The following is a 27340-nucleotide window of genomic DNA, read 5'->3' as shown; positions in this document are numbered from 1 at the left end:
ATGCACGATTTTTTGCCTGCTTGCACTTGAATTTGGTAATAATTAAAGATTCCTCGTTAGTATTTATTTTAAAATGAGTTGATTATATTTTTATTGGTTCCGTACGTTTACAAAGTTAACAGACTGGTCTGTCCTTAATATGAAAAGCTATTAAAAATTTGATTGTAAAAGAAAATACAACTCATTAATTTGTAATGCCTTTCAACCAGCAACATATTGTCAAATGCCGTTGTGAGGGATAAAAGAATGTAGAACGACTTAAACAGCTGACCATTACATTACAGCTGATGTTACATTTGTAGAGTTTCAACATATATAATAATTTTGGACCCTTGAAAGCAAATATAACACACTCCTCGCGTACGTATCTTTATTTAAATGGTTTCTTTATGAATCATAGACGTATGTAAATATCTTTTTGCGTTAAGAACAACATTTTATGTTTCATCTTCAGTTGTTTCGCGCAGCTTATAATCCCTCCCCACAGAGTCCATCCATGTGACACAAATGGGATTAAAAAAAAAGAATCACCGACGGAGTACATCCACCATCCGCTATCCGATAACAGCTGACGTGAAGAGCAGTTGATCAACGGAGAAAGATTTCAACTCGACAAAACTATTGTGATATTAATTTTTCTTGATCTTATTTTATAAAATAGCATAGGACTTTAGTTTAACTCCAATCTGAACTTTTAAAGTAAATTCTTCACCATGTTTTCAGATAATTTGCTGACTATGGGAGTGCATTAACTCTCGTTTTGGGAAGCCTCTGCCTAAAAAAATTTAAAAATTGCGAAAGTGTAATAAAATAAAAGGGTGTTGCTTTTGTTATATTTTAGGAGTATATACTTCTAACCTGGCCCACACATATCACACATACTTTCAATTTTGTTTACGTTAACAAGAATTATAATTTATAATTTCACATAAGCCAAAACCAAAGCATTTCAATAATTTTTAATTTTTTCCCGACATTGGTTTATTAACAGTTTTGTAGTCAGAAGAATTACAATTTTCAAGAAGAAGAATTAAGGTTTGCATTGAAAAACAATGGCAAAATAACGAAATGTCAGTAAAAATTGGATGGCGGAAATGACTGGAAAATTTTAGAAACGGTGAAGAGCTATTATCTCTTCATTTTTGTCTAGTGATTAATCGCCGGCGATAGCTCAAAATTATTAAAATATCCTATTATTAGGGAACAAAAGACCTATCTATTATCGGAAAACAAGCAAAGACTTACATTTTTGCATCCCCAGTTGCGAATGTATATGTTAAGACAAACTATCCCTAGTGTGGACAGGGCCTAATGCATGGATTTTCGATAATATGTATGTTCCTATTTTCCCACACTACTGTAATCGATAGGCCTTGAAGTTCTATAAATCGTTAGTTTTCGTTTAGCGTGCTTAGTTTTTGCAAAATGAGCGTCCAGAAAAGTATTCTTGATTTGCCTGCAAAGGTTATAGGCTTAATATACGGAGAGCTTACTCTCCATGCAAAACTGCAGTTGGCACAGGTGCACAAAGTCCTGCGAGATGCTTTTATCCTCTACATCGGCGGACAATTTCACCGCATATGTGTCGGGGACTTGCCCTATGAAGCGTGGGCCGTAGTATTGGAGATGTGCGGACCGGGCGTCTGTGATCTCATTTGTAATGACTTGAAGGCAGGAGATCCCCGAGTGGATTTGATTCGAAAGTATTGCGACAACTTGCGATACATGGAGGTGTCATCATCAGCTGATTCTGGTTGCGGACCGGCCAAGGAGCTACTCTTCCAACGCACAGGGCTCCTTTCGCTCTACTTGTGCGTTCCCGATCTGGGCGAAGTGCTTCAATTACTGGTAGATCTTCCAAATATAAAGGAGCTGTCGCTATACATGTTTTCTGCAAAAGGACGTAAGTTATCAAAAGTTTAAGCCACAGAGAGTATACCATATATTTAATTTTCATATGCAACTAACTTTAGTTCTGCGAAAGTCATACCAATTTACAAATAAATAATAATCATTGTAGATATTAGATATTCAACAACAGCATTAATAATTTTTGAAATCAATTTTTAATTAATCATATTAGAATATAGAACCTGTTATGAATAAAGATTATATTATAATTTTTTTCTTGGTATCCTGAAATAAACTAAAGCACAACTTTTCTCTTCTATTTATATTTTTCTAATATAGTTACCCAAATACAAAGACTGGTTCATTTGACAAGTTTGCATTTGACCAGTGGCAGCTCTGAAATACTCATTTGCCTGTTTGATTTCTGCACAACATTAACAAAACTTCGCAGGTTGGCCTTGAATTACTTCAAAATTCAATGTGATGGTAAAGGGGATTTGCCTGCTTCTATAAAGGCTCTTGAATTACTTGGGTGCGAAGTCTTGACCGAACTTCCCTACTTTCCAAGACTTCAGTCGTTATCTATTATAAAAACTAGTTGGTCAAAAGGCAATTTCTGCAAGTTCGTTTCTGTACACAGTAATACCCTTAGGCTCTTGAAATTTTGTGCCAAGCGACAGTTGCAAGTAGATGAGTTCCTTAAGATTCTGAGTTCCGCAAGAAAATTGATAAGATTGAACGTGGTAGTTCGTAAGGACGACATTATTACTGCTGATTTTGTTGCGAACTTTATTAAAATCATTAAGGATAATGGTGTTGCTACCTCAAGTCGTCCATTGAATATGAGGATAACTAAATGCCAATTTAATGAGATATATCAGTTGGTAAGTGTTAACTATTTTACGAATTAGTAATACAATATATAATTTTATAATGGATTTCAGTTTGATGAATCACCAGGCTCCGAAATCATACGATTGGGTTGGCTTGATTTCCCGGACATAATACGTGATTAAAGGAAAAGAGATCCAACTTTGTCGAAGTCACTTACCAGTTTAAAACATTTAAGAAAATATGCATTTTAAATAAAATATTGTTTTTGTTTTTAAATAATAAATAAGTTTATAAAACTTCCCGAAATATAAAAACATCATAGAACATTTAAAATTATATTGTAAGGCCCTGGATGTTGCGCTTTTTAGTTCATTTATACTGTTGTGTCTCCGATTAACTGCTTTTTTCTCAAAGCCGTGTTTTAAAAGTCCGTGTTTACCAGCATTTTGGGCAAACCGAAGATTTTAGAACTTGCCAGACATTTTCTTCATTAAAAACTGCGCCAGAGTGTTTTTTATTTTGTAACTTTAAATATTTTTCTAGCCAAAAGACGAAATTTGTATTTACATTCTTACATAACTCTTAAAGAAAAAATTAAGGCATGCATTTATAATTCATAATCGAAACTAAAAATGCGATAATTTTTATGAGAGCTATTTATAGAGTCGTAGTAGTGACGAAGCTATGCATAAAAACAATCGGATTGGCAAACGTGTCAATAGCTCTTGCCCTATCAGAGAGCAGATGTCCCTAGGATGGTATTTTTGATATTGCGGTATATATGTTCAAATATTCTGTTTGCTTGTTTGATTTTCAACCAAATATTCAATTATACAAAAGTTTTACAACTAGTTCTGTTTTATTAAGATATCAGAATTTTAAACTTTTTTATATGCGGTTGGGAAGACTTAATAGATGGTACATAAGGTTTTGGCTCTTTAAAAGTTTCTCATCCAAATATGACGTACTTTTTTATACGATTGCTTGGCGATGTTTCTGCAACTTCAAATTCGTTTTGGCATTGAATATTGAAACAAAAACATAAATATTAAAATGCTAAAACCCCCTTAATTTTTAACTAATATAAAATTATTTATAGTTTGTGGTTAGCGGTAGTACCCTCTTACCACAGATATCCATCCATCATCCATAAGGTTTTGCCGATCCGAAAATTTCCCAGTTAGTCCGCCGTCCAAATTTGACGAACCTTAGAAGCCTCTTCCACAGAGTTCATTCCACCATCCGTTGAACAGATGGTCCAAAAGGTTTTGGCATCCCGAAAATTTCTCAGTAGTTCCCCATCCAAATTAGACGGACTTTAACGTACTCTTTTGTATGATACATCCGCGATGTTTTTTCGGTTCAGCTCTGAATTCTTCTTTTTGGCAGTGAAAGTTAAAAAATGCACTCCGAAAAGGTAAACAATGATGTCAGGGAACATTTGGGAACAACAGGTTTGGTTTGATTAGCCACAGGACTTCAGATCAGCTGTTATCAAATGGTAGATGGTGCATGTGCTCTGTGGGAATCGAAGTTTTGTATTTGTAAACAAATCGTAACCGTTTCAAACTGATGGACTATATGGGAAGAGGGTATAACATGCAGTAGACTTTTCAGAGTTTCACATTTGTCAAAAATCTGTTTTACATGGATGGACTGAGTGGGATCAGGCTATTAACTATGCTAACCCCTTTTCATTATTAGACAAATTTTACTCAAATTGTAGCTATTTCTCAAAATGGTTCTTCAGGTTAAGAAGACAATACCGACTTGGAGGAGAAAACCTTTTTTGCTTTATATGTTGCTTATTATGCATTTGTTATAATTTAATATAAGGGGAAATAAAATTTACCTTAAACTTCACTAAATAATTTTTTAAAATGAAACAAATGAAATGGAACAAACAAGGAAACGAAATACTTGGATTATAACATATCGAATTATCGAAAATATCATCTCTGCGAAAAATCCTCTTGTAAAAGCGCTGCCGATGAAAAGTTAATAAGAAAATGGAAACCGCAAAGAAAATCACAAGTTTGCCACCGGAAATTCTGGAAATTCTTTTTGAAACATTAGATTATGATGATCGGCTGAGTTTGGCTCAAAGTAACTTATATTTGGGCGACTCTTTTGCCAGCTTTTGTGAACGGGAGCTGAAATATCTGGAGCTTGGTGGATGCGAAGCTGAAAATGATTATCTGTCTCGTGTTTTACCCATCTGCGGCTCCGCTGTTCAGTGTATAACTGGGGAGAATAGTGGATACCCAATGCTCCAAATTATTGAGCGCTACTGCACCAATGTGACTGAAGTTCGGCTGGTCGTAAACTCTTTGTGGCCGTTTTATTTTATCCCCAACATGAAGAGTCTTACTACTGTGGAGTTGATGCTAGATCCGTTGTATGAGGATGATTCTTTATACGCGGCACTGCAGGAACTCCCCCACCTAACTGATTTACATTTTCACGATTTTTCCGAAAAAAACGGTAAGTTTAATATAATTGATGATGATTTCCTTACACATTCTTAAAAGCTTGTTTAATTATAATAGTTCACAAGGTTCGGTATTTGGTTAATCTGGATAGACTGGTACTTCAAAGAGGAAGAAAGGAGTGTCCAGTCGATATCATTCAAATATTCAACTCGCTTAAGAAACTTCGTAATTTGTTCCTCGAGTGTGACGAAATATCTTGCAACACCTCGTCTCAAAAATCAACATATTCTGCTCTTATAAAATTGGAATTAATTGTCGACAAGGTACCAAATCTACCGATTTTTCCAAATCTACGATATATGTACGCTTTATCCGACAAAAACTTCAACTGGAACAAATGGATCATCAGTCACGCAGAGACAGTTAAGATACTTTATATTCATTATAATAGTAGACTGCTCGAAGCGCTCGAAAGATGCAAAGTACTGCGGGATTTGGGCGTATTCGTTAAATCTTCTGAGATTTCCGAGGAACATTTGAGCTTACTTATTGATTTCGGGCGTCGTAATGTGAGCTCTTTATCATTGGCAGTAAAAAACGAGGAGGAATATAAAACCATAAAAAAACGTGTAAGTAAATGTAAAATACTCTATTCTATTATGTTAAAACCATTTCATTCGCAGTTGGAAGGCCTCCCTTATTCTGCTATTTGCAAGGTACATGTAGAACATACGTGTGCGTAAATAAAAGATTCATTCCATTCGCAGTTTGAAGACATCCCAAGTTTAATCCGTTCAAAAATCATATTCCATAAGAAACGTTAAATAATTTTCTATTTTTTTTACGATTAAAGTTATAATAAACATATGTTTTGAAAATATTATAAAAATGCTGGTTAATTCCAGACTGTCAGCATCGAGATTGAGTAATATTTGTGCCGTCAACATTTTATAGCCATTTTTAAAATTTAATTTGGAACCATCAAGCATGGAATGGGCTTTTTTTAAGTAATATTATTTCAAAGAAGTATTGGTAGTAGTTCACTCATTTGATTGCTCATTTGGGCTTTACCAAAATGCCAAAACGGCAACTCATTGACGACCTTTCATGGTCGGGCAACACACCCAGATACTCCCACAGGCGGATATAAAAATTCACCGACTTGCCATTCATCAATCATGACCAGAAGAAGGCAGTTGGAGCTTTTTGCATAACCCAGCCGAATGTAAACAAATTGCGAGACTGGCGAAGAGCAAAAAGTAAAGCGGGTTGAATGACAGACATTGGCATAGATTTCGGCTTGGGACTCTGTCAAGAGCCGAGTTCGCGGAACAGCCCCACCATCTTTGGATAATATTTTGTTTTGCTTTCGTTCGAGCGCCAAATCTGTCCCAATATTAGCCCATGGATGCTGGGTTACCTCAGAGGCGATAAAAAGTGTAAATTATTATTACTAACAGCTTACCGGGAGGGGAAAAGAAAGCCGCTTTGGGGGCGGAGGTTGGCGACTAGAGCAGAAAATTACTCAACTCAAGTCAGTTTCGGTTTCGGTTTCTGTTTCAGTTGGGTTCAGTTCAGCTGTTGGGGCTTGTTAGCTGCTTAGCTGCTTGGCCTGCTCTTTCTTGGGGGCCCCAACTTTCACTCAGACTGGCAGACAATTTGCTGGTCGTCCCGCCCGTTGGCCCCTCATAATTAAGCCATTTGGCTGGCCAACTGCCTAGTTGGTCAATCATTTCTCACTCGAAAAGTGTAACAAATGCAGCAATTAGTCGGCGCAATGCAGATGTAATTGTAATTGATAAAGTCGTGTGTAACCGAGTTGAATGATCAGCTAAGAGATAAGTGCTGAAATATCCCATTTGCTAGTGCAATAGCAATATACGATCCCCAAAATAAGATCTGATAAATATTTTTATTTTACGACCTTAAAATAACATAAAACCTTGAATTAAAAATTTTTATATAGCCATCAAGGCCAAAAATATACAATAAATCTGAAGCAAATGTATATATCTTGATTTTAAATTAAATGCTGTCTTGAAATAACCAACTTTACGAACTCACTTTCTGTTAAAATTAAAATTAGATTTTACCCAAATAAATAATAATAATAATAAATAAAGCATAGAAATAAATATGTTTTCAAAGCGGAAATCTTACAAGTCAAGAAATTTGAGTATTTAATGCAACAAGTAAAATTTAATAAAGTTGTTTTTATGATATACATTATAAAAATGGTGCTATGTTACAGGAAAGAGAAAGAGTGTTCTATGTTTTTCTTAGTTAATAACATTTTATTCCGATTTGCATATTTTCAATTTTTTTTTAATATTTTAATAATAATATATATGTATGTATGTAACCTTTAAACAAAAACAAAAACCGGTGGAATAAATACGGATCAATTATCATCATAAGCTGGGTTAAAAGTTTATTTTTAGTTGAAAACCTAAAAAACTATTTTAAGGTTTGCACTTTAAACCATTGACCTTCAGAGAGGCCTAGCTCTACCAAGCGTCTTCTGCTCTCATTAACCAAGCGGGCTGCTCTCCGTTAAAGCTAATCCACCTGGCCAAGACGAGCTGCTCTCTCTGCCGGATTGTAGACTTCGGCTTTATATCCAGAGAAATGGCTCGATGGCTTTTCTGCGCAGGCGTCGCGTGTCAAACGATCGCCGAACTTAAAGCCGGAAAGACGTCGCCGTCGAGTCGTCTGCGTTTTGTTTAAACTTTAAAGTCTTACACCGCTTAGGTCTGCGGTTGCGTCGCTCGAACCAAAAAGTTAACCAGTTTGTATTCGAATTTCGCTTTCAGTTTCGTTTGAGACACGCGGGGAAAAGCAGCAGCGACGGCCTCAAAAAGTGCAGTGAGTAAGTTGGGAAAAAACCCACGGCGAATATCGAAACCGAAAGTGTGCAAATCGAAATCAAAAGCCGGCCCCCTAAAATAACTCTTCAAATGTAGCAATTCAAAAACCAAACAAAGCATGGCAATTGTATCTAGAAACGCGCCCGGCCAATTTTCGAGTTCAGCCAGCCAGGAAGAGTGAAAAGAAAGTTGCGGAAAGAAGTGGCAGCAGCGGAGAATTGCGCAAAAATGGCATTACAAAAATCGTTGGGCGCAAGTGACTCAAGTGGCTGCACAGAAAAAATTGTGTAAACAATAATTTAATTTGAATATTTAACAACACAGTTGAATCCTGGAAACAAAATTGATGATTATAACAATTGAATAGATATTTTTCTGTTAACTTTGCCTAATTAATAAATAACCTCACATTACATCACATCGGTATAAATAATTTCAATTGAATACCATTTACATCAAATAAAAAGAAAGTTTGAGTGGAGTTTAATTTTTTCCGTTCCATCCACTTTTCATAAACAAAAATAATTTTAATACAATAATGTTTTTAAGTTCACACTTCAAGCATAAACTAAAACTACATAAAATTATTCAAGTTGCTTAATATAAATATTTAATAAAATCAATCATTTGTATTAATAAATTTAATGTATCTGAAAAATAATCAAATTTTCAAATAAATATTTAAATTATAAAATACAAGATACACTCTGCAAAGATATATATAAATCAATTCATGATATACTTAAAGTGGTTGAATATCTTGAATTTGTTTTTTTTTCTGTGCGAGTCCAGCCATAAGACTCGAATCGAACCTCAGCACGCCTTGGACATTAAAGCTAATTGGTGGACGGTCGAAGAGTGGGGCGTGTTGAGTGGATTATGTAATTTGACAAGCGGAGGATACTTCCCCAAAGAATTCACAACACGTACGCCACATCCGCATCCGTATCCGTATCCGTGTTCGTCTTTGCCCGCACAATTTGGAACGCATCTCGAGCGTAAAGTGTCCTTTCGTGTCGCCGCCTTCTCGTTTGGTGTCGGTGTCCTTCCCCTCCCTTTGGCCACCCCCTCAATGTGCATTTTGTGATCCTTGCACCTGGTGCAGCCACACTCTCCACTCCCTTCCCCCTCAAATTAGCTGCCGTTTCTTGTTGTAAACTTCCATTGCCGTCTGCTGTCTTTCGGTTTAGTGCAGCGCCCTCTGGCGCCAGCCAGCGGCAAATGCAGTTTTCTGGTACTTCCCCGAGAATTCCCCCTGTATCTTTTGCTTCTCGGATGGGATCATAAAATTTTTGGCTGCAATTACAGCTGGCAAAAGTCTGTTGCCCGTCTCCGTTCGCAATTGCAAGGAATTTAAATTTTATATTCAACAAGACATTTGGCTTAGGAGTTGTTTTTATATTGCACAAGCACAAACATAAATAATATATAATTTTAACTCTGTGCAGATGCTGCAAATCCAGTGAGACTTTAACCAGTTAATTTTGAAATTTCCTGTGCGTCATCTTTAAAAAGTGTTTAACATTTTTTCCACACACACAATGTCTGGTACAACAACCTTGACTCCATTTAAATGCAAATGCAAATCGAAGAGCGCTAAATGACGCACTAAACAAGGCGACAAACTGTGCATATTTTATGGTGAAATTTATGGTCTGCAGAAGACGAAAAGAGTTAAAAATGTTAAGACCCCAATGAATGAATTGTGAGTGTGCTAAAAGCCATAGAAATCAATAAACCAATGGAAGTAATAAAGATGGAGCGAAGAAAAGATTAGCTTAAGAACATAAAACACACTTTCACTGATCCATACAATATGATCTTTAAATAGCTCTATAGAGAAGGTGATAATAAAGTCCAAAAAAGATACGATACAAAGAAAACACTTTGGTGAAAATAAATTATTTTCGAGATCTTTATAATTATAAGCTTTAGATCAGTGGTCGGCAGCGGCCTATCTAGTGAGCATAGGGAAGTGTTCTGCCCATCCTCTGCTCGCTCACGTATAACGTAGATCTAAAGTTTAGATTGACTAATAAAACACTATTTATTAAAAAACTCAACGAAGTCTTACATTTTTAAAATAAATGTATAAATAAATTCATATTAATATAATTGGAAAAGGTATTTCAATTGAACCTTAATATCAGACTGTTTAAGTCGTAGGTTTAATGGATCCGAATTTAATACCCCGAGATTAGTTGACCAGTATCAATAGTACCATCTATCCCATGAGTCAGAAAAAAATAACAAACCAACCAAAACAAAGAACAATCATACGAAGAGTTTGTTCTTGTTAAAACCCACATATATGCTCCCTAGACACTTGTCCTAATAGAACCCGAGCATAGAAAGAAACTGAATCGTGGGCATTAAACTTTTAAGGCCTGTCAGCGTCCCGCCAAATAAAACTTGACAATAATCCGAATAATTTTGCATGGTTCGCCGGGACTGAAGATGATGGGATCCGATTATTTCTGGCAGTCGTGCGGTTGCATAAACACGGCGCAATCATAAAAAACGGAATTAAACAAATGTCGTCGGCAGGGAAAACTCCTTGCCGGATAGCACGTGAGAATTGCATTAATATGAATGCAAATGTGCATCCCCCGGGGGCGGTGGGTGGTAAATCTATAAATTTATGTGCAAATGTAGCAAGAAAATGTCGAGCACAAGTCGCCGGAAATTGCGCGAAATTCTTTTGTAGTTTGAGTTTGACAGCAAGTTTTTATGATGTTTTCCACCATTCCATTTTCCCCATTTTAGGCGACGTGCGAAGACACTTTGGCTTTAGCTTATGAATCGCTGACGTGAGCAGCGGGATTTTCCACATTTTCCCCCCAACCCCACCGCCAAAATGCAATTGCTATGGGAGCCGCAAAGTGTGCAATGGAAAATTGCAATTCTAATTATCGCATTAGTCTTCGACGTGTCGTGCATAAGAAATGGCAACGGGTGAGTTGATTGAGCTCCTTGAATCATGCTAATTTTCTAGAGCCTTAAGTTGACTTTTTAAATTTTATTTGATACTTAGAAAACATTAAAAAAAATGTATATTATTTGCAACTTAAGCATTTTAAAAAATTTTAATATTATTTTTTGAAATATGCATGTTTCCATGAGCCTTTCTTAACTTAATAAAATATCAAAAAATGGATAATTACTTTTCCGACTTTTAAAATAATAAGTCATTGCAACATTTAAATGTTAATTATTTTGTGTATTTAAACACTTTAAAACATTTTATTCATATTCTTTATAGAAGTAAAGGTTACTCTTTTTTGAAACTAATATACAATTTCTGAGTGGTAATAAAGCTTTCTAGAGAATTAAAGTTATTCTTTATGTAGAAAATAGCTAGGCACACAGTTTTACTTTTCATAAGACATAATGTTATTTTAACACTTTTTTTTTTCAGTGACGAACAGCAGATTTCCGTGAAGTTGAAAAACTTCTTTCCCTCGGAGCAGATAGCCGAGGGACAGAATCCCACGGAAACTTCCGCCAGAGTGACTTCGGGCGGTGGATTTAGACCCTCCCAAATGCTGGACTTCACGCCCTCGGATGTGATGCCCCAAGGCGGGTTCAATCGCTATCCCCCAAGCTATTTGGAACCAAACTACAGGCACGAAGTGCCCAACTCCCTGGGACAGCAGGCGGCATCGGACAAGCAGTTCTCCTTTCCCCAGGAATCACATCCAGTGTTCCAAAGCACTCCACTGCCCACAACGCCGGTAGTCAGCTACCTGGATCCGTATACCCAGCAGAACTATCGCTATACGCCCACCCCACCCTCCATAATTCAATATCAACGGGAGCAGCCGGCTCAAGACGACCAGGTCTACACCGTACAGTCATCCCTGCTGGTGGGCAATCACCAGCAGAACCACCAACGTCCTGGCCACGTGGATGATGTGTATCTGAAGCGACCCGGCTACGTCTTCGACGAGAGCCCCGCCCCCTCGTACCGACGACCCACAAGGCCACCGCCTTCGCTACCAGCACCACCCACCACCGCCTCGCACAAAATCTCCTATGATAGCCATGATTACCCACCGCCCAGCTATGCGGCCGAGCAGACCTCCAATTTCGTGCCCCAGCAGCCAAAGCAGCGACCACTGTACCAACGCCAAGACACCAATGCAAACCGAGGGGGCGGAGGTGGAGGTGGGGGTGGGTCAGGCGGAGTGGGTGGTGCACCATCTAAGGGCTCGTCTAATTATGCAAACAACTTTGATAATTATTCGCAGCGGCCGAACCCACAGCAGGCTCAGATACAGCATCCCAATCAGGTACACGATAAAAAATAAAAGTGTAGACTAAAAAAAATTCTATAAATTTAGTTGGTATATATATTCTTAAAATAATTGTATTATTTTTTAAAATTTAATTTAAGTTCCCATAAGTTTAGGTCAATTTATGTTTATTTTACTTATTTACTTATTTTAGGTTTTAAAATAACATACAACATTTTATCACTAGGCATAGGATAATATGTAAACACCTATTCTAAACATACGATTGTATTGTACTTAGGATCGAAATGAATTATTTTTTTTTAGAAAGTTATGAAAACGTAATTCTTAAAAGAAATATTATTAATGAGGTTTTGCATTTAATCCACTTTTTACCCATTAAAGTTTAAATTAAAACGATCAATGCAGTTTATATGTTTTAACAAAATGTATTGCAGATAAGTAGAGAAGTCTTATTACACTAGAAATATCTCTAAATAATAATTTTCTTATGACTCGATAATAATTTCGTGTAATTTTGTTCTGTGCAGATTCAGTCGCAGTTCGCCAACTATCAATACAACCCCCAGAATGGAGGTCTTGCAGGAGGAGCAGGAGGAGCAGGAGGTCCAGGATCTGGACTACCCCAGCGACCCAGACCGGGACATAATTACTACGAGTACCAAATTGGCGAGATACCGCCACCGCAGTCCCAGCACTTCCAGCAGCCGCAGCAGCAGTTCAACTATCGTCCTGCCACTCAGTCACCGGGGGGTGGTGGTGGTGGCTCCGGGGGCGGAGTGGGCGGTGGTCTGGCCACCCTGGCCTCGCTGTATGCACCACAATTTACGAATCTCCTCCTGGGGGGCGGTGGCTCCACTTCCCCCTCCGCCTCCTCGCAGTCGGCCAGCCCATTAGGCAGTCTCCTCGGCGCTTTCACCGGCACACAAGGAGCAGGACAGCAGTCCGGGGTCCTGGGAGGAGGACGACCGCCCAACACACAACTCATTAGGGCACTGGAGAACATCGCTCGCAACGACGATTTGCAGTGCGTGCCCAAGGTGCTCTGCCAGATGATTGCCGGTCAAACGTTACGTGGCCAATTGCCCGGATTCGTTACCTCCCCGGCCATTACCAAGTGAGTATTCCAAAGAGGAGGAAATGGCAGGGTTTTGGAGATCACTTAGCGAAATAGATACGAACACTAAAATATACTGCACAAGTTTTATATTTTAAAATGTAACAGATGTGTTAAATATTTTGTATACTTCTTTATTTGTTTTAAAAAAAACCATATGTAGGTACTGTGGGCCCCAATTAAATATGAAATTTTTTTTGATAGGATTTTATAAAACAAACAAACATTTTTTCTGATCTTGGTAATAATAATGCTTGGATTTTGTAAGTCATTTTAAAAAAAATGTATGTATTTTTTTTGATAGGATTTTATAAAACAAACAAACATTTTTTCTGATCTTGGTAATAATAATGCTTGGATTCTGTAAGTCATTTTCAAAAAAATGTAAGTTTGCTTCCGCATTTCCCAACTAGAATTTTTGAGGAAAACGAATTTTTATTTGAAAAACAATACTAATATTGTCCTTATCAAGGCAAACTAGTTCTCTGAATGAGTGATTTGTGATTTTTGAGAAGATATTTTTGGTTTATATCTAGTATTTCGAACGAAATCTAGTTTTTAATGAAAGTTCTGGAAACCATAGCTCCCTTTGTTCTCAGTGCTGAGGCTTTGGTTGGCCCCCATTTTGCAGGGGCTTTAGTTGTGAGTAAATATTATTAAATTTGCATTTTGAGGCAGATGGGGGCATCTTGTATCTGTGGTGCAGCGTTAAATGGGATTAGACTTCATTACTGCCTTGCAGACCATATTGATTGTTCCATTAAATGAGCTACGTCTGTTGGGGGATTTTCTACGGGGCACGGGGAGTGGCAGAAGGGGTTGCGATAGCACCCATTGTAAATTGAAATTGTTTTGGCTTTGCCAAATTCTTGGCTTCGAGTCAATTAAGTTTTATAAGCGGCCTAGAGAGAAGCAAAATGGGAGATGGAGTTGCATTACTTGCGTAACTAGATGGGAAGCTTAAGGGGTGAAATGTTCTTGCAGGTCGAACGATTCTAGGGGGACCGGACCACTATCGTAAATTGGCCGCAGTTCTTGAAAACCCATCTTTACTTAAAACAAATTACGCATTAATGGTGGGTACACCATATACCTTTTTATCTTGAAATTATTTTAAAATAGATAAGACTAAAGATCACCAAATATTCTAAAAGTTTCTGGTAGTATAAGATATATATTTCTATCTAATGAAATCATAGTCAAAAAAGATTTTGTCTGATTTCAACATTATTATTTGATTTTATTATAAAACATTAATTATTTTGTAACTCTGTTCTTCTTCCTATAAAGTTTCCTCGCTGGATTCCCTGTAGCATCACCTGCCTTGATATACGGAAGAGCTGCTCTTCTTGGATTAAGTGGTGGCGAACGTAGTTGCATCCAGACCTATGCGAAATGTCCCAAAAATGATGTAAGTTATTACAAATGCATTTCATTTAATCTGAAAATGTAATAAAAAGTATTACTTATCCTGATTATTTTTCCTGATACACAGAATAAGTTATTTCACCTTATACAACAAATATAATTATGTTACCTGTTGCAATAACAAAACCTTTTTATACACAGATGGAAATCATTCACTATTTGAACAACCATCGCGGCGGATTCTTCAAATTCTTCAGTGAACCGGAGGAGACGCCTGTGGCTTCTCAGCAATCGGATGGCGGTTCAGGATCCTTGTTTAGCATCCTGTCAGCTTTGACAGGAGGTGGAGGAGGAGGTGGAGGCCAAAGTTACACCACACCACGACCCGTGCCCCGACCCACTCAGAGACCCTCCACGGATATAGCCAGCGGCATCGGTAGCTTCTTCACCCAAGTGCTTTCCGAATACCTGAATGGAGTAGAGTACCAAAGAAGGAGAAGAAGGAGGAGTCTCAATGTGGATGATGACTTCCATGACGAAGAGGACAATCTGGACACCCAAACGAGTCAGCTGGTGAAGTTTCAGGATGATGAGGAAGAGGAGGCTGCCAAGGCCCACACAGAACTCATAGGTGTCCTGCAGTTCCCCGAAGATGAAGGCGAAGGTCGGGTGATCAACTTTAAGGACATTCAAAGTGAGGAACAGCACGAAGAAGGAGCTGTCCGCTTTCCGGATGCCACGCCAGCGGATGTCATCCGGGATTTCAACCGCGATGCTGCCCAACGAAAGCTGAGATTTCCCCAGGATCAAGACGAACCATCCACTAATGTCCGAAAAGCCAAGGACCTATCTTTCATGGATGGCTGGAAAGTTGTCCTGCCAAATGGCCTTTCACAATCTGACTTGGGCGTAGATAAGCGGAGGGGCAAAAGGATTGTGTTTAGGGACACCAACGAGCATCTGGATGATCAGAGGTTGCAAGAGGAGCAATTCAGAGAAGCTGAACTGAGAGAAGAAAGAATCTTAGAGGAACAATTCAGGGAACAACAGATAAGAGAAGAAATTAGACAGCAACAGCTGCAGGAAGAGCAACTGAGAAATGACCAAATCCGGGCAGAGGAGCTACGAGAAGATCGAATCCGGAAGGAACAGCTGCAGATCCAGCTCATCCGAGAGGCTCAAAATAACCAACAGTCCTTTAAAGAAGACACTTCTCCTCCAAATGCAGTTTATGAGGATGCAGCTCCTCCGCAGCGAGGGGCTCGGGTTATATTTCCCGATCACTATGAACAGCACATTCGGAAGGGCAAGATCCTTAATCGACCCACCTATGCCCCCACCTACGAATATAATGAGGTGGGAGAAGCCAAGGAGGATCGACTGGTGGTGAGCGATGAGCATAGGCCCCACAACCACTACCGGTTGGAGGGTGGATTCAACTCCCTCAACTACGGAGAGTATATGCCGGGGAACATGATTCGCTTTGAAAATCCCACAAATGAAAGACCCCATTACAACTATCCAAATGCAAACTATATCAGCGATAATCGTTATGGCAGTAGTCAAAATCAAAAGCCTCAATACGAAGATGACAAAAATATATATGTTACCAACTCGCAGGGGGTCAACGAGTACTATATCCGTCCTGATGGGAGTAAGGTGTATCTTAAGACAGGTTTGGTTAACTAACGGCTAAATTAGTAAATTAATAAGGATGCTTAAAAAATTACATCATATTGTAAATAATACAAAACAAAATCGTATATGTCTTATCTAAATGTCATCCTTTAAAGTCTAGTAAACTTATTAGTAATTGTTTAATTAGCGCAGCTTTCCTCGAATTTTTTTGAAAATTTGAATTTAAAATTATTTATAAATATTTATAAGATTTTATTCTGTACCTTTAATTTTCTAACTTTCTTTCTTTGCGTCTATGCGAATTAATTGATTTAGTGGGTAAACTTTTAAGACCCGCACAGAGGCAGGCCAGCACTTAGTCACATAAGTATGTAAATATTTAACGCTTTAAACAAATATTTATTAATAAAACACAATTCAATCAACCGAAAGTGTGCGAAAAGATAAAGTTTCTTCATTTGGGGCAATTGTTTCAACAAGTGAAACGCGCTGCCAGTGGAATTGTCGCATAAATCTAGCGGCAAACGACCTCATCCAGGGAATACGTTTGAAAAATTAAATGTGATACACCCGGACAATAATGGAAATGCAAAAATAAGCAAGGAAAACACACCCGAACTTTTTGCTGGAATTTATAATACCTCGTATTTCGATAAAAAGTTCAAAAAAATCAATTGAAATATTTAAAACATATTTCTTTACTTGAAATGCTATTTAATGAAAGTCTTGTGGTCTTACTATTTAAGCAACAAATAATAAGTAGTACAGTAATTGAAAAATCAAAGTTGAAAATACACAAATTTATATCAGGCTTAGTTAAATTTAAATAAGCATTCTGCTGATAAGGGGTACGAATAAGTATTTAGGATCAATGCTAGTCGAAACCCAAAGAAGCACCCAGAATTTAATTTATTCCTTTTTCCAGCCAGCGTTTTCCCGAATGGTCGAACGTTTGTCAGCAGGAAAATCACACAGAAATTCAAAAGTGCACAAAAAGTGCAGCATACTTTTGTGCGGCCCAGGCGGCCAGGGTTGTCACCGTTGCCATGGAAAAGGAAAGCTCCCAGCGACATTTGCTGCTGCAGTTGCTGTCGTCTTATTTTATTTACAGCACTCGGGACGACGACAGCATCCAACGTTTGTATGCAAACCATATGCAACGAGTTAATAAATGGGAAACACAGGCTTGGGGATATAAAGTTAGGGTTTGGGTTTAGAGACCGAGACCCTGACATTTGGTTTTATTTTTTTTGGATTGTTGCCCTAAAAGGAAAAGCTCGAAGGGGTAGTAAGAAAACCAAACGAAGAAAAAGAAACATTTGATGGTTTATATTATATCTCTGCTATAAGTTTCACCTACGTTTTAATATTATTCAGTTTGCTTTTAGAATATTTAAATTATATGTCAGTGTTAAACTATTATCAGGGGTGCCTTATATCTGTGTTTTTCCAATTTTAAAGTGGGGCTTAAATATTTTTATTAACGAAAACCCTTTATTTTTGGTATATCGGAATATGTATCCTTAAAAATGCTAGGATGGGTTTATGGGATAACTGAATTATTAGACAACTACAGTATTCAAGATTATATTTTTTGGTTTTTGGCAGATATTCTAAACACTAGTATTTATCCCATTTTGTTGAAAGGGTATGGCTCTAAAAATTTTCCCCATATGCCCAACTAAAAACTGTACAGGATATTCGGGCACCCACTCCCTTGCTTCTTAATGCCTTGCGTCAACAAATTGCGAGTGGCGTTGCAACCAGAATTTTTTGCTGCATGCTCTTTGGAGTATCAATTTTTTGCTTCTTCCGTCGACGAGAAAATTCGGAACGGGAAATGCATTGTCCGAGCGGAAAATTGAGGGAGTCCAGACATGTCCTGGCATAGGAACACACAAATTTTTGTTTGATTTTTTCCAGCTGGTTTCTTTATTTATTTGCTTACTCATAAATCTAAGCGCCTACGTCTGTTGGCGGGCGTTCGTTTAAATTAAAACCCTTAAAAGCAACTAAAAGTACAACAAAATGATGGGGTGCACAGGGACAGCACGTGGCTGCTGGATGCGAGTGCTGAAAGATGGATGATTAACAAAGATGTCCGATGTGACTGACTAAGGGGACTCCATGCGGTTGCTCCTCCACCTCCCTTAATACGAAATCCCCCAGAGGAGGTGGAACCGACCAGATCCTCATCGCGGCTGGGGCGGCGGCAGAGGTCCGACCCCCGGACAGGGCATCCTTTTGGCCAGGTGTTTGCAGAGCGGCACATCCCGGACAGCATCGCCGATGAACAGGGACAGCAGATACCATTGTTTCATCCCACTGACGCCCGATTGCACTTTGTAGTTCCTGTTGGTCGTGGCATATCCAGGTTGCACGTTGCAGGCGGGGCATCGGAAAGCGGATTACAGAAATAATTACTTATAAGTAAGTGGGTAATATGCACACATAACAACAGAGGCTCCATCCCCGGGTTAAAAACAAAGGCAATTTACCATAGCCGACCCAAAAGGAAGAGTTTTCCCTTACAATGCGAAGTGTGTTCGGTCTGGAGTGGGTTTCACTTGGGTTATTCGTATTACGGTGATGCTTATGAGGGGTGGTGAAGCCAAACAATATGAACAATATGTATCAAGGAAGGCTGAATTAATACTAGTTTGCAGGCATTTTTCTGGGCTTAAACTGAGTTGCAGATTCTGTGGTGCAGATATAAGATTTTATACATAGGTAAACAGACATGCAAGAAATAATTCAAGTTTAATATAATGCTATGGATTACCCCACAATGAATCATAATGTTTTCGCTTTGAAATGTTTTACAAAATGTGAAGCTCAAATCATCTACTAAATTGTTTTTTATTCGTCATATTAATTGATGTTTTGAAATTCTCCCTTGCAAAATATTATTCTATATATATTAATAAAGCGAAAAAATACTTATCACAAGTGCATGCTTTAACAATTAAAATCAATAACAATTTCAAACAAATTAAAGCAAGTCCTTTGTCTTTATTGAACTAAAACACCTTTTATCTTTAAACTAACTTATTTATTTATGGTATAAAAACCCTTGTGCCTCACTGATTCTATAGAAAATATTAAAAGTACCCTTTTGGACGGGACCCTGCTGATTACTTTGTGATAACCGTCCTTTCTGTCCTAGAACCCTTTGCCTCCCACCTATGGACCCATGGACACTTGGAATTTCACACGTCTGCAGTGGCATAATTTAATCAACTCGGTAACAAACACATCTGCAGATGCCCTCCGGAAAAACTGAGTGGCAGTAACAAAGAGTTGGGAAAACTGACCAAAACCTGGAGAAAAGCCAGCTTTGGCATGCCATTCCCCACTGTGCACTTGCATAAATTTAATCAAAAACTTTAATCATATTTTATTATTACAAAACACGTCGAGTTGCAGAAAACTTCTTCTAATGCCAATTACATTTGCAGCGCAACGAAAACTAAACAAAAAGCAAAACCAAACGAAAACATCACAGCCAGACCCGAACTGAAACTCAGGTTAGGTCAGGGTTGAAGGTGAGGGCTCCTCAGACAGAGGAGCATTTCAAAAATAATTTTGAATATTTGCTCTTGACACGTTGGCCAAACAAGTTTTGCCCATTTTGGGGCGGGTTAAGGGGTGAATGGTGAGCATTTTGCACATTAAGTGTGAAAGTGTCAGATGCATGTGGAAACCTTTTTGCGATATCACAAAATATTAAATAGAATAAATGTAGGAATGCCAAACAAGAAAATGTTACACATACGACACGTCTGCCGAAGGACCTTCCCCAGAAGCTTTTCTTTAAGCTGCCCTTTGTTTGTCCTGCCCAGTTTAAATGCAATGCCAGTATTTCAAAATAGAAACTGGTGGCAACAATAAAAATGTTTTACTACCAATGACCAGCCAAGCTTCCTTTCTTTTATGGCACAAAAACGGCAATAAAAAAATCAAGGAAGACGCTGCAGAGACAAGCGCATTAATTATGAATCACAGCAGTTAGCAGGGACTTTTGATGGGTGAGAAGAATAACGTAATGCTTTGTTACATTACCATGACAATGGGGAGCTGCGAGGGCAACCAACTCATCAGGAACTGGCAAGCCAAACTAAATTTATGTAAACTTACAAATTGAAATCCAAAGGCAATGGCAAAGCCAAAGTCGGAGTCGAAGTCGAAGTCGAAGTCGTGACATGCACTTTTAAACTCGCGGATCCCTAGGATACATTAAATTATGCACAGATGAGTTAGCAATGCCAATGACAATGGGCAAACTGCGAACTCCAGGATGAGACACCGACAACAAGGAGATATAAAAATTGATTGGAAAACATTTTGCTTCAGCTAAAAACAAGCCATTCATTTGCCAAATGACAGCAGCAGCAGCGCCAAACTGCAAACGTGGCCATAAGAAATGCAATCGCGGAACAGAAACAGAACCAGAACCGACTGAAGTTCAAGTTGTTACTGCCAGTTTGAGTCGAGTGATTTGCCATAAAGTCAGCCCTGCTGTCCTTGATCGGAAAATGGAGGGGCACTTGAAGGCAATGATGATATCCTGGAACACCACCCATTGGATGTTGCTCTGCGCAGGGGATAGGATGTACGATAATGAAAGAAAATGCTTTAAGATGCTTAAGGAATCCTAGTGATTAAAAAGTCCGGCCATCAGTTATAGGATTGGATTTAACAGAAACAGTATCCAGATCTGGTTTGAAAATAATTGGTGATAGGTAATACATGATATAATGAAAACAATCGTCATTAAAGTCCTCTATGTCTTGGAATTATACTAAACCTGTAATATAATGCTTGACCATTTTTTTTAACTTTTTAGGTTTTATGGAGCTGTTTCTTCAAGCACTTATATACCCACACATTTACAAGAAGATGGAGCTTTTTACATTTTAAACAAACCACCATAAGTGCATACATTTTGACAAGTGTCCTAATAATTAGTTCATTTCACAACACCATAGGTAAAATAAGAAATAATATTATTCGGTTAACCATCGTAATTCTTAGTTACCACACCCTTACCATATCATTGACCTACCTCAAGACCTCTGACCAGGCGGCATGTGGCTTTGCCCTTCCATCGCCGGGCAACCGCCTTTCAGTACTACCCGAGTGCCGAGAGGCGTGGACGCGGCACGGCTCCTCCAGGATGCAGGCTTGAGGCCCGAACTCAGCTATTATCTGCTTTTGGGCCAGCTCGGCATCAAGGGCCAGCGGGTGGGTGGTGTCCCTTCTGCTGCGAGATCTATATGTACCTGTAAAATAAGTAAGAATATTGCTAAGTACTTAAAATCCTGATATAAAAGATGGCCAATCCCGAGTTCTGCAGGTTTTACAATTACTTTCTGCATTAGAATATCTTTAGATAGTATTGAATGCTAAAAAATATTGGGTAAATGATTTTTAAACACCAAGAAGTTACACCTTAAATAGGGAGTAATTCCAATGTCTTTAAATAAATTCTTTTAAATAAAAAAATATGTTTAGTAATGACTTAATATTTCTTCAGGTTATTGAACTAATACTTGTAGATATCACACTTTCCTAAAATATATTTCCCTTCTCCGCTTTCTTTCTTTAGCGAAGCTTTCAAGTTGGTCAAAAAGTTCGGACAATTATTTTGATGTGGGGTATTTCCCTGGTTACTCATGCCTAAAGCTTATCGGCTTAGCTGTCAACATCGTGAGCCCCTCTCTCTGATATTTGGTTTCCGGCTTCGCGGAGCGGTGGCACTTGTTATGGCTGACGCCACTGGCTGGCCAACAGCCTTGACCCCATTTTCGCATTTTGTCGGCTAAGTGGACGAGCACGATAGTTGGCAGCCGCTTTTGTCATCGCACTTGCAGATCAGGTTTTTACGGTCCAACGCAATGAGTAACAAGTCACAATTATCGGCAATAGACACACATTTACAAAATGGGTTGGCTAAAAAGGCTTAAGCCGTTATTTGCATTTTACATTAACAAGACTCGAAGGGTACATAAATTACTTTGATCTGTGGTGCAGTAATACTTAATCAACTGTGAACCGATAAAAAACATTCGGGCATCTAAGAGATACTATGGTGCCTTTGTCCTGACCAAAGAAAAGAATTAGAAGAGCTTAGAAGTAAAGGTATAAGGTGCATTTTAAACTAATATGCATTGGGAAATTTTGGACTTTACGGTTTGTTTTGATTAATAATATATTATTACTAAATACTTTTTATCAGGGATGAAGAATATATTCTGGTAAAGATTATAAAAATGTTATTACTTAATTCTTTTTATTGTCAGGGATGATGTGGCTTATAACATTGCATAGTTTTAAAATCGAGAATATATTAAATAAAACAAACGATTTTATAAAAACTGCATTTAAGTTCTGGTCTAACAACCATAGCATCAAAGTTATTTTATGTACTTTTTAGAAAACCAAGAATAACTTAAAACCTAATGGTCTGTAAAAAATAAATTAAATAGATTGTGTAAACTCGTAACATTCAAGGTTTCAGCCAAAATACTTTTACAAGTTGGAATGTACATAATTTAAACTCCAAAGCTCACTTGAGCGGAAAAAAACAAAGTTTCGACCAAGTTGCTGGCCAAAATTTCGATGGATTAATTTTGGAAATTTCCTCATCGAATTCCTGCACTGATTTTAACAATGCAAAACACTTAATTTATGCACAACATATTTTCAACTTTCACTCGACGGAGCGAAGAAAATAAAAGCCGCTTGCGATGGGCGCCAGACTTACTGGGACTGAGGGAGTAGGCCAGCTTCTTGGCGAACTGGGAAAGTCGGACGGAGAGCACGATTACGGGGAATCCGACCAGCTGGACGGGGAGTTCGAAAAGTGGATCGGAACTCTGGGCCAGGCCCTCCTCGACGAACTCCAGCAGAAGTACCAGCAGCACGCAAAGCGTCGGCACAAGAGCTACTGTGCAGATATACCGCAGATTCATGGCCGCCGAATATTGGGTAATGTATCGTAATACCACTAAATGTGCGATCCCGAACGGTTCGAGTTTTGGAGTGGAGCGGCAGGCGACTTGGTGCGCTTGAAGTCTTGGACCGACTGAAGCGACCTGTGGACGCCAAAAGCCGCCAAAGCGCCGCATAAAAAATAAACCAGACGTTAACTTGCACGTTAACGTAAACGTAAACAAAGAGAAGCGGGGACCGAGAGTCGCTGGCCGAACCCCAAGTGTAGGCCCCAAGAAATCACTTGTTGTGTAAAGCTTACACTCCCATGTGTGGGTTTTCGAATCCAGAGACGTCAAGGAGAAAATGGGGGACTGCTTTCCTCTTTTAATTTGATCAGTTTTTAATTTAGGTTATAAGGTTTTGGAAATATTTAGCAGTCAACCCAGGGACGTCAAGAAGAAGTTAGGGGACAGCTTTCCTTATTTTATTATTTCAGTTAGGACTTTGAAGTATTTAGAAGACAAGCAAGGGTGACTACTTTACTTATTTTTATCAGTCTTTAATTTAGGTTTCAGGTTTCAGAAATATTTTAAAAACAAGTAAATTTAGTTAAATTTCACCTAAAATAGCAACGTATTGAAAAACAATATAATTAAAAAAAAAATGAATTAGCCTTCGGTTAATATTTGAAAATATCATGATATTTGAAGTTTTATATTTCCATTGTATGATTTCTGAAATTTTTTAAGTGCAGTTAAATTTAAGCCTGATAGAAAATTTAATTCGCGAAAAAGATTTTTTGCTTAAAATCTTATTTTTAAAAATATGTTTATCTAAATTCCCATCCCCTATTTGACGCCACTGCCTGATTCGGGTTTTTGCGGGCCAAGTTTGTTTTGCATTTTGACCAAGTTTCGTGCGGAAGCCAAAGACAAGACCAGTAAGTGAAAGTGAGGCCCACCAAGCGGAGGGCGCAGCCTAGGCTTTACGCTCTCTCTCCCGAGTCCCCAGAGTCCCCCGACCATATATAATATATCTCTTTCTCTCTGGTTCCTCTCGTCGTCTGTGCAATTATTAAAAGTTATGAAATCTTTCAAGCCAAATGTCTGGGCATTCGCTCTTGGTTCGTCGGGGTTTCTTTTATTGCTCTTTATTTCTGCGGTTTTATTTTGGTTTTGCGTTTGACTTGCATATCAATTACCTCATTTCCGTTAGGTGTTACCGGGGGTACATGATTTCCTATAGGTATGGGCGAGCAAGTGATTTCAGCAACTCGTTTCGCCTGGTTTTAAGTTTGGGTTGGGGGTCAAATGGCTTAGTCTGTCAACTAGCAACAGTTGGAACTTTGAGGTGAAACTAATCATTAGGAGCGGCTTTACTTAGAGTTGTTGTGAGTTATATTAAATAAAAGGTAGTGCAGTAGAAGTTCTAAAGATGAATTCTAAGGTCCGATTTCTCAATGCCATGATAGCGTTCTAGCTTATTATACAGGAACACAAAATTTAACTTGGTAAAATATCCACTAACCATTTTAATTTTTCCGTGATATTTGGGTTCTGCTGAGTAGAAGTCCCCTTACCAACTTAATTTCCATCCATTTCTATCACCTACAGGTTCCGCGATATATTGGCGCAGCCAATTTTGGTTGTGTTATCTGTCACACAAAATTAATTAAGTTAAATTTTCCTGAAAGAGAAATTAATTTTCTCAATTGATAAATTTTTTTTATATATCCACTCAATATATAAAAAAATCAAACCTGTCAACAAACATTTGATCGATTCAGGTTGTCGCAAACAAAATCGAACTGTAGACCCTTTGATGATAAAGTAATATAAAACCCTTAATTACCTACGGATAAGGATCTTTGCACAATTTTCAAACAGTTTTCATTTCCAAGCTGTTCTGGTAGTTTAGAAACAATTTGAACTAGGGCTCTAAAACTATAGATATCGCCCTATTTACCCAAAACTTTAAACCTAAAAAAACTTAAAAAAATAAAATTGTATTAAAAAATAAATAACAAATTAATATAAAGCACTGTGCAGTATTTATCGAGCTCTGGAAACCAACAATTTATTGAACTAGTTCCTAAAAAAGGGGCATATCTAGCGCCGTGTAGCCAATACGGCCATTCACCATCTACTTTGTTGGCTCGATTAATTATCACCATTGAAGTTAACTGAACGCCTAAGCTCGTGTTTGTCAAATCAGTTATCAAACAACGCCGGGGAGCACGTGTCTTTGGACAGGTTAACACCCAGAGGAAAGTGAAGTGGGGAAATAAAATCAGTACCGAGGAAATCCACTTTAAGTAACTGCAGACGCATTAAGACCGCACTAATAAGAATAATTTACCAAAGGCAACCGTCCATCCCAGAGTGGTTCAATCAGTCAGTTGGCCAAGTCGCCGGGACCCGTTTGAAAACACCCCGACCAGATCACGTAGCCAGCTTTGGAGTTGCGCAATCCACAGTGGAGACTCCCGAGCGGCGCTCAAATTGTAAACGCTCCAAGTACCGCTGCGGGAAATTCGCTTTTCCCCGACTCAAAGTTTGTCTTACATTTTATGCACATCAACCGTACACTTGATTTTCTCCTCCGTTATGCATTTTCTTGATGTGAAGTAGGAAAGTATGTTGGGAAGTGCCACTTTGTTTTGTAGTGGAACATTTTCGTGTTTTTTCAGTTTCCCTCATGTGGTGAAGGTATTTAATATTTCTGCACCCTCTCATTATGAATGTAAGATGCACACCCTCTTATGAGGCATTTAAAATGTACACCCTCTTATTAGGCCTTTAAAATGTCTTAATGAAATGTTAATTTAATATCACTAGACGTTGGATTGGAAATCGTATTTTTATATCCGATTTTGAGAGATTCCAGTTTGGTTTTTATATAAGTATTACTTTATTAAAACATTTTTTATAAATCAAAGGTGGTGGTAATCGATTTTGAATGAAAACGATTTTACATAAAATCATCTATTTATTATAAATTACTTCAAATATGTTACAAACAAAATTCTCTTAAATTTTTTAATCATTTTATAAGTTAATAAAATGTTGATAATAGCTTAAGGATATTTTAGAAAGGATATTTAGAATTTTTGTAAAGCTTAAAAATTAGGAATCGGATCGGAGGATTGTATAAAGTCTAGATATATTTACTGGTTAAAATTTGTTTTTAAAAAGCTAGGATTAGGGTTAGCTGAAATGTAATATAGAATGTCCTAATATCTGTTCTGAAGGATTTGTAATTGTTGATTACGGAATATCATTTTTCATCAACAACTTTGTCCACTGCAAGTTTGTCTGTTAGAGTATGGAAGATTCGTTGACGCAAGAGCTGTTGCCAAAACTTGGCTTTCATTTTCGGTGCACCAAGTATGCGGAAATTAATAAACGAAAGCCAAAAACCAGCCGCTGACAGAAGTCTGAGACAATGCAATTGCACCTGGTGCACCTGTCCTCCCTCCTCCCAGCCACCCCCTCCCTGGGTTGCATAAGCCAAACAACTTGTCAAACGTCAGCCCAAAAGCAGAAATTGAGCCGGGTTTAAGCCAAACACGAAATTTGGGCCATGCCAAACAATGAAAGTTGCGCACTGGAACACGCAACTACAAAAACTAGCGTAACAACAACTAAAATGCTGAAACAGTTAAACAAATCTGACCCAATTTCTGTTTGATATTACGAATATGTTGACTCTTATTGTTTTGTACTCTTTGTGCAATTTCTGGCCAAATTCGTTGCCAAATCGTATGTGTTTGTAATCGGAATTTCAATTAGGATTCGATTTTCAATTCTCATTTTCACTCCCATCGTGGATTCGTACAAATTATTGATTCGTGTCAGTGACTGATTTATGCATTATCGAAAAATCTAAAAATACTTTCTTGTTTTTGTTTACTTTCTAGAGTTTTTTTAATATAGCCATCAATATTTCTGTCATAATCCGACAATTTCACCCGAATGCCCGCCCATTCGTTTTTTTCTGCGAACTGTGCTCGGAATACTCGATCGATCAGAGATACAATTG

The 27340-nt window shown here is 38.1% G+C and overlaps 4 protein-coding genes across 4 annotated transcripts; 3 read left to right on the top strand and 1 right to left on the bottom strand.

Annotated features, from left to right (window-relative positions):
- The first annotated feature begins 1377 nt into the window (after positions 1–1377).
- On the top strand, positions 1378–2905 carry LOC119554588. Its single transcript, XM_037865569.1, has 3 exons — positions 1378–1903; positions 2191–2735; positions 2796–2905. Exons 1-3 carry the CDS (start codon positions 1426–1428, stop codon positions 2865–2867), a joined length of 1095 nt encoding a protein of 364 aa, XP_037721497.1. The 5' UTR covers positions 1378–1425; the 3' UTR covers positions 2868–2905.
- Positions 2906–4990: 2085 nt separating this feature from the next.
- On the top strand, positions 4991–5936 carry LOC119554817. Its single transcript, XM_037865891.1, has 3 exons — positions 4991–5169; positions 5235–5746; positions 5801–5936. The coding sequence occupies exons 1-3, from the start codon at positions 5043–5045 to the stop codon at positions 5858–5860; spliced, it is 699 nt and encodes a 232-aa protein (XP_037721819.1). The 5' UTR covers positions 4991–5042; the 3' UTR covers positions 5861–5936.
- A 4905-nt stretch (positions 5937–10841) lies between these two features.
- Positions 10842–16414, top strand: LOC119555431. The gene is made up of 5 exons (XM_037866800.1): positions 10842–10939; positions 11403–12276; positions 12771–13357; positions 14648–14768; positions 14927–16414. The coding sequence occupies exons 1-5, from the start codon at positions 10842–10844 to the stop codon at positions 16412–16414; spliced, it is 3168 nt and encodes a 1055-aa protein (XP_037722728.1).
- Positions 16415–18318: 1904 nt separating this feature from the next.
- On the bottom strand, positions 18319–23431 carry LOC119554162. The gene is made up of 3 exons (XM_037864951.1): positions 23130–23431; positions 21429–21645; positions 18319–18715 (listed from the first exon to the last, which is right to left on the bottom strand). Exons 1-3 carry the CDS (start codon positions 23335–23337, stop codon positions 18556–18558), a joined length of 585 nt encoding a protein of 194 aa, XP_037720879.1. The 5' UTR covers positions 23338–23431; the 3' UTR covers positions 18319–18555.
- Positions 23432–27340: the final 3909 nt, after the last annotated feature.

The sequence above is a fragment of the Drosophila subpulchrella genome, chromosome 3L (genome assembly GCF_014743375.2).
Source record: "Drosophila subpulchrella strain 33 F10 #4 breed RU33 chromosome 3L, RU_Dsub_v1.1 Primary Assembly, whole genome shotgun sequence".
In the NCBI taxonomy this organism is placed as follows: Eukaryota; Metazoa; Arthropoda; class Insecta; order Diptera; family Drosophilidae; genus Drosophila; species Drosophila subpulchrella.
This window is presented reverse-complemented; position numbering and strand designations above follow the sequence as displayed.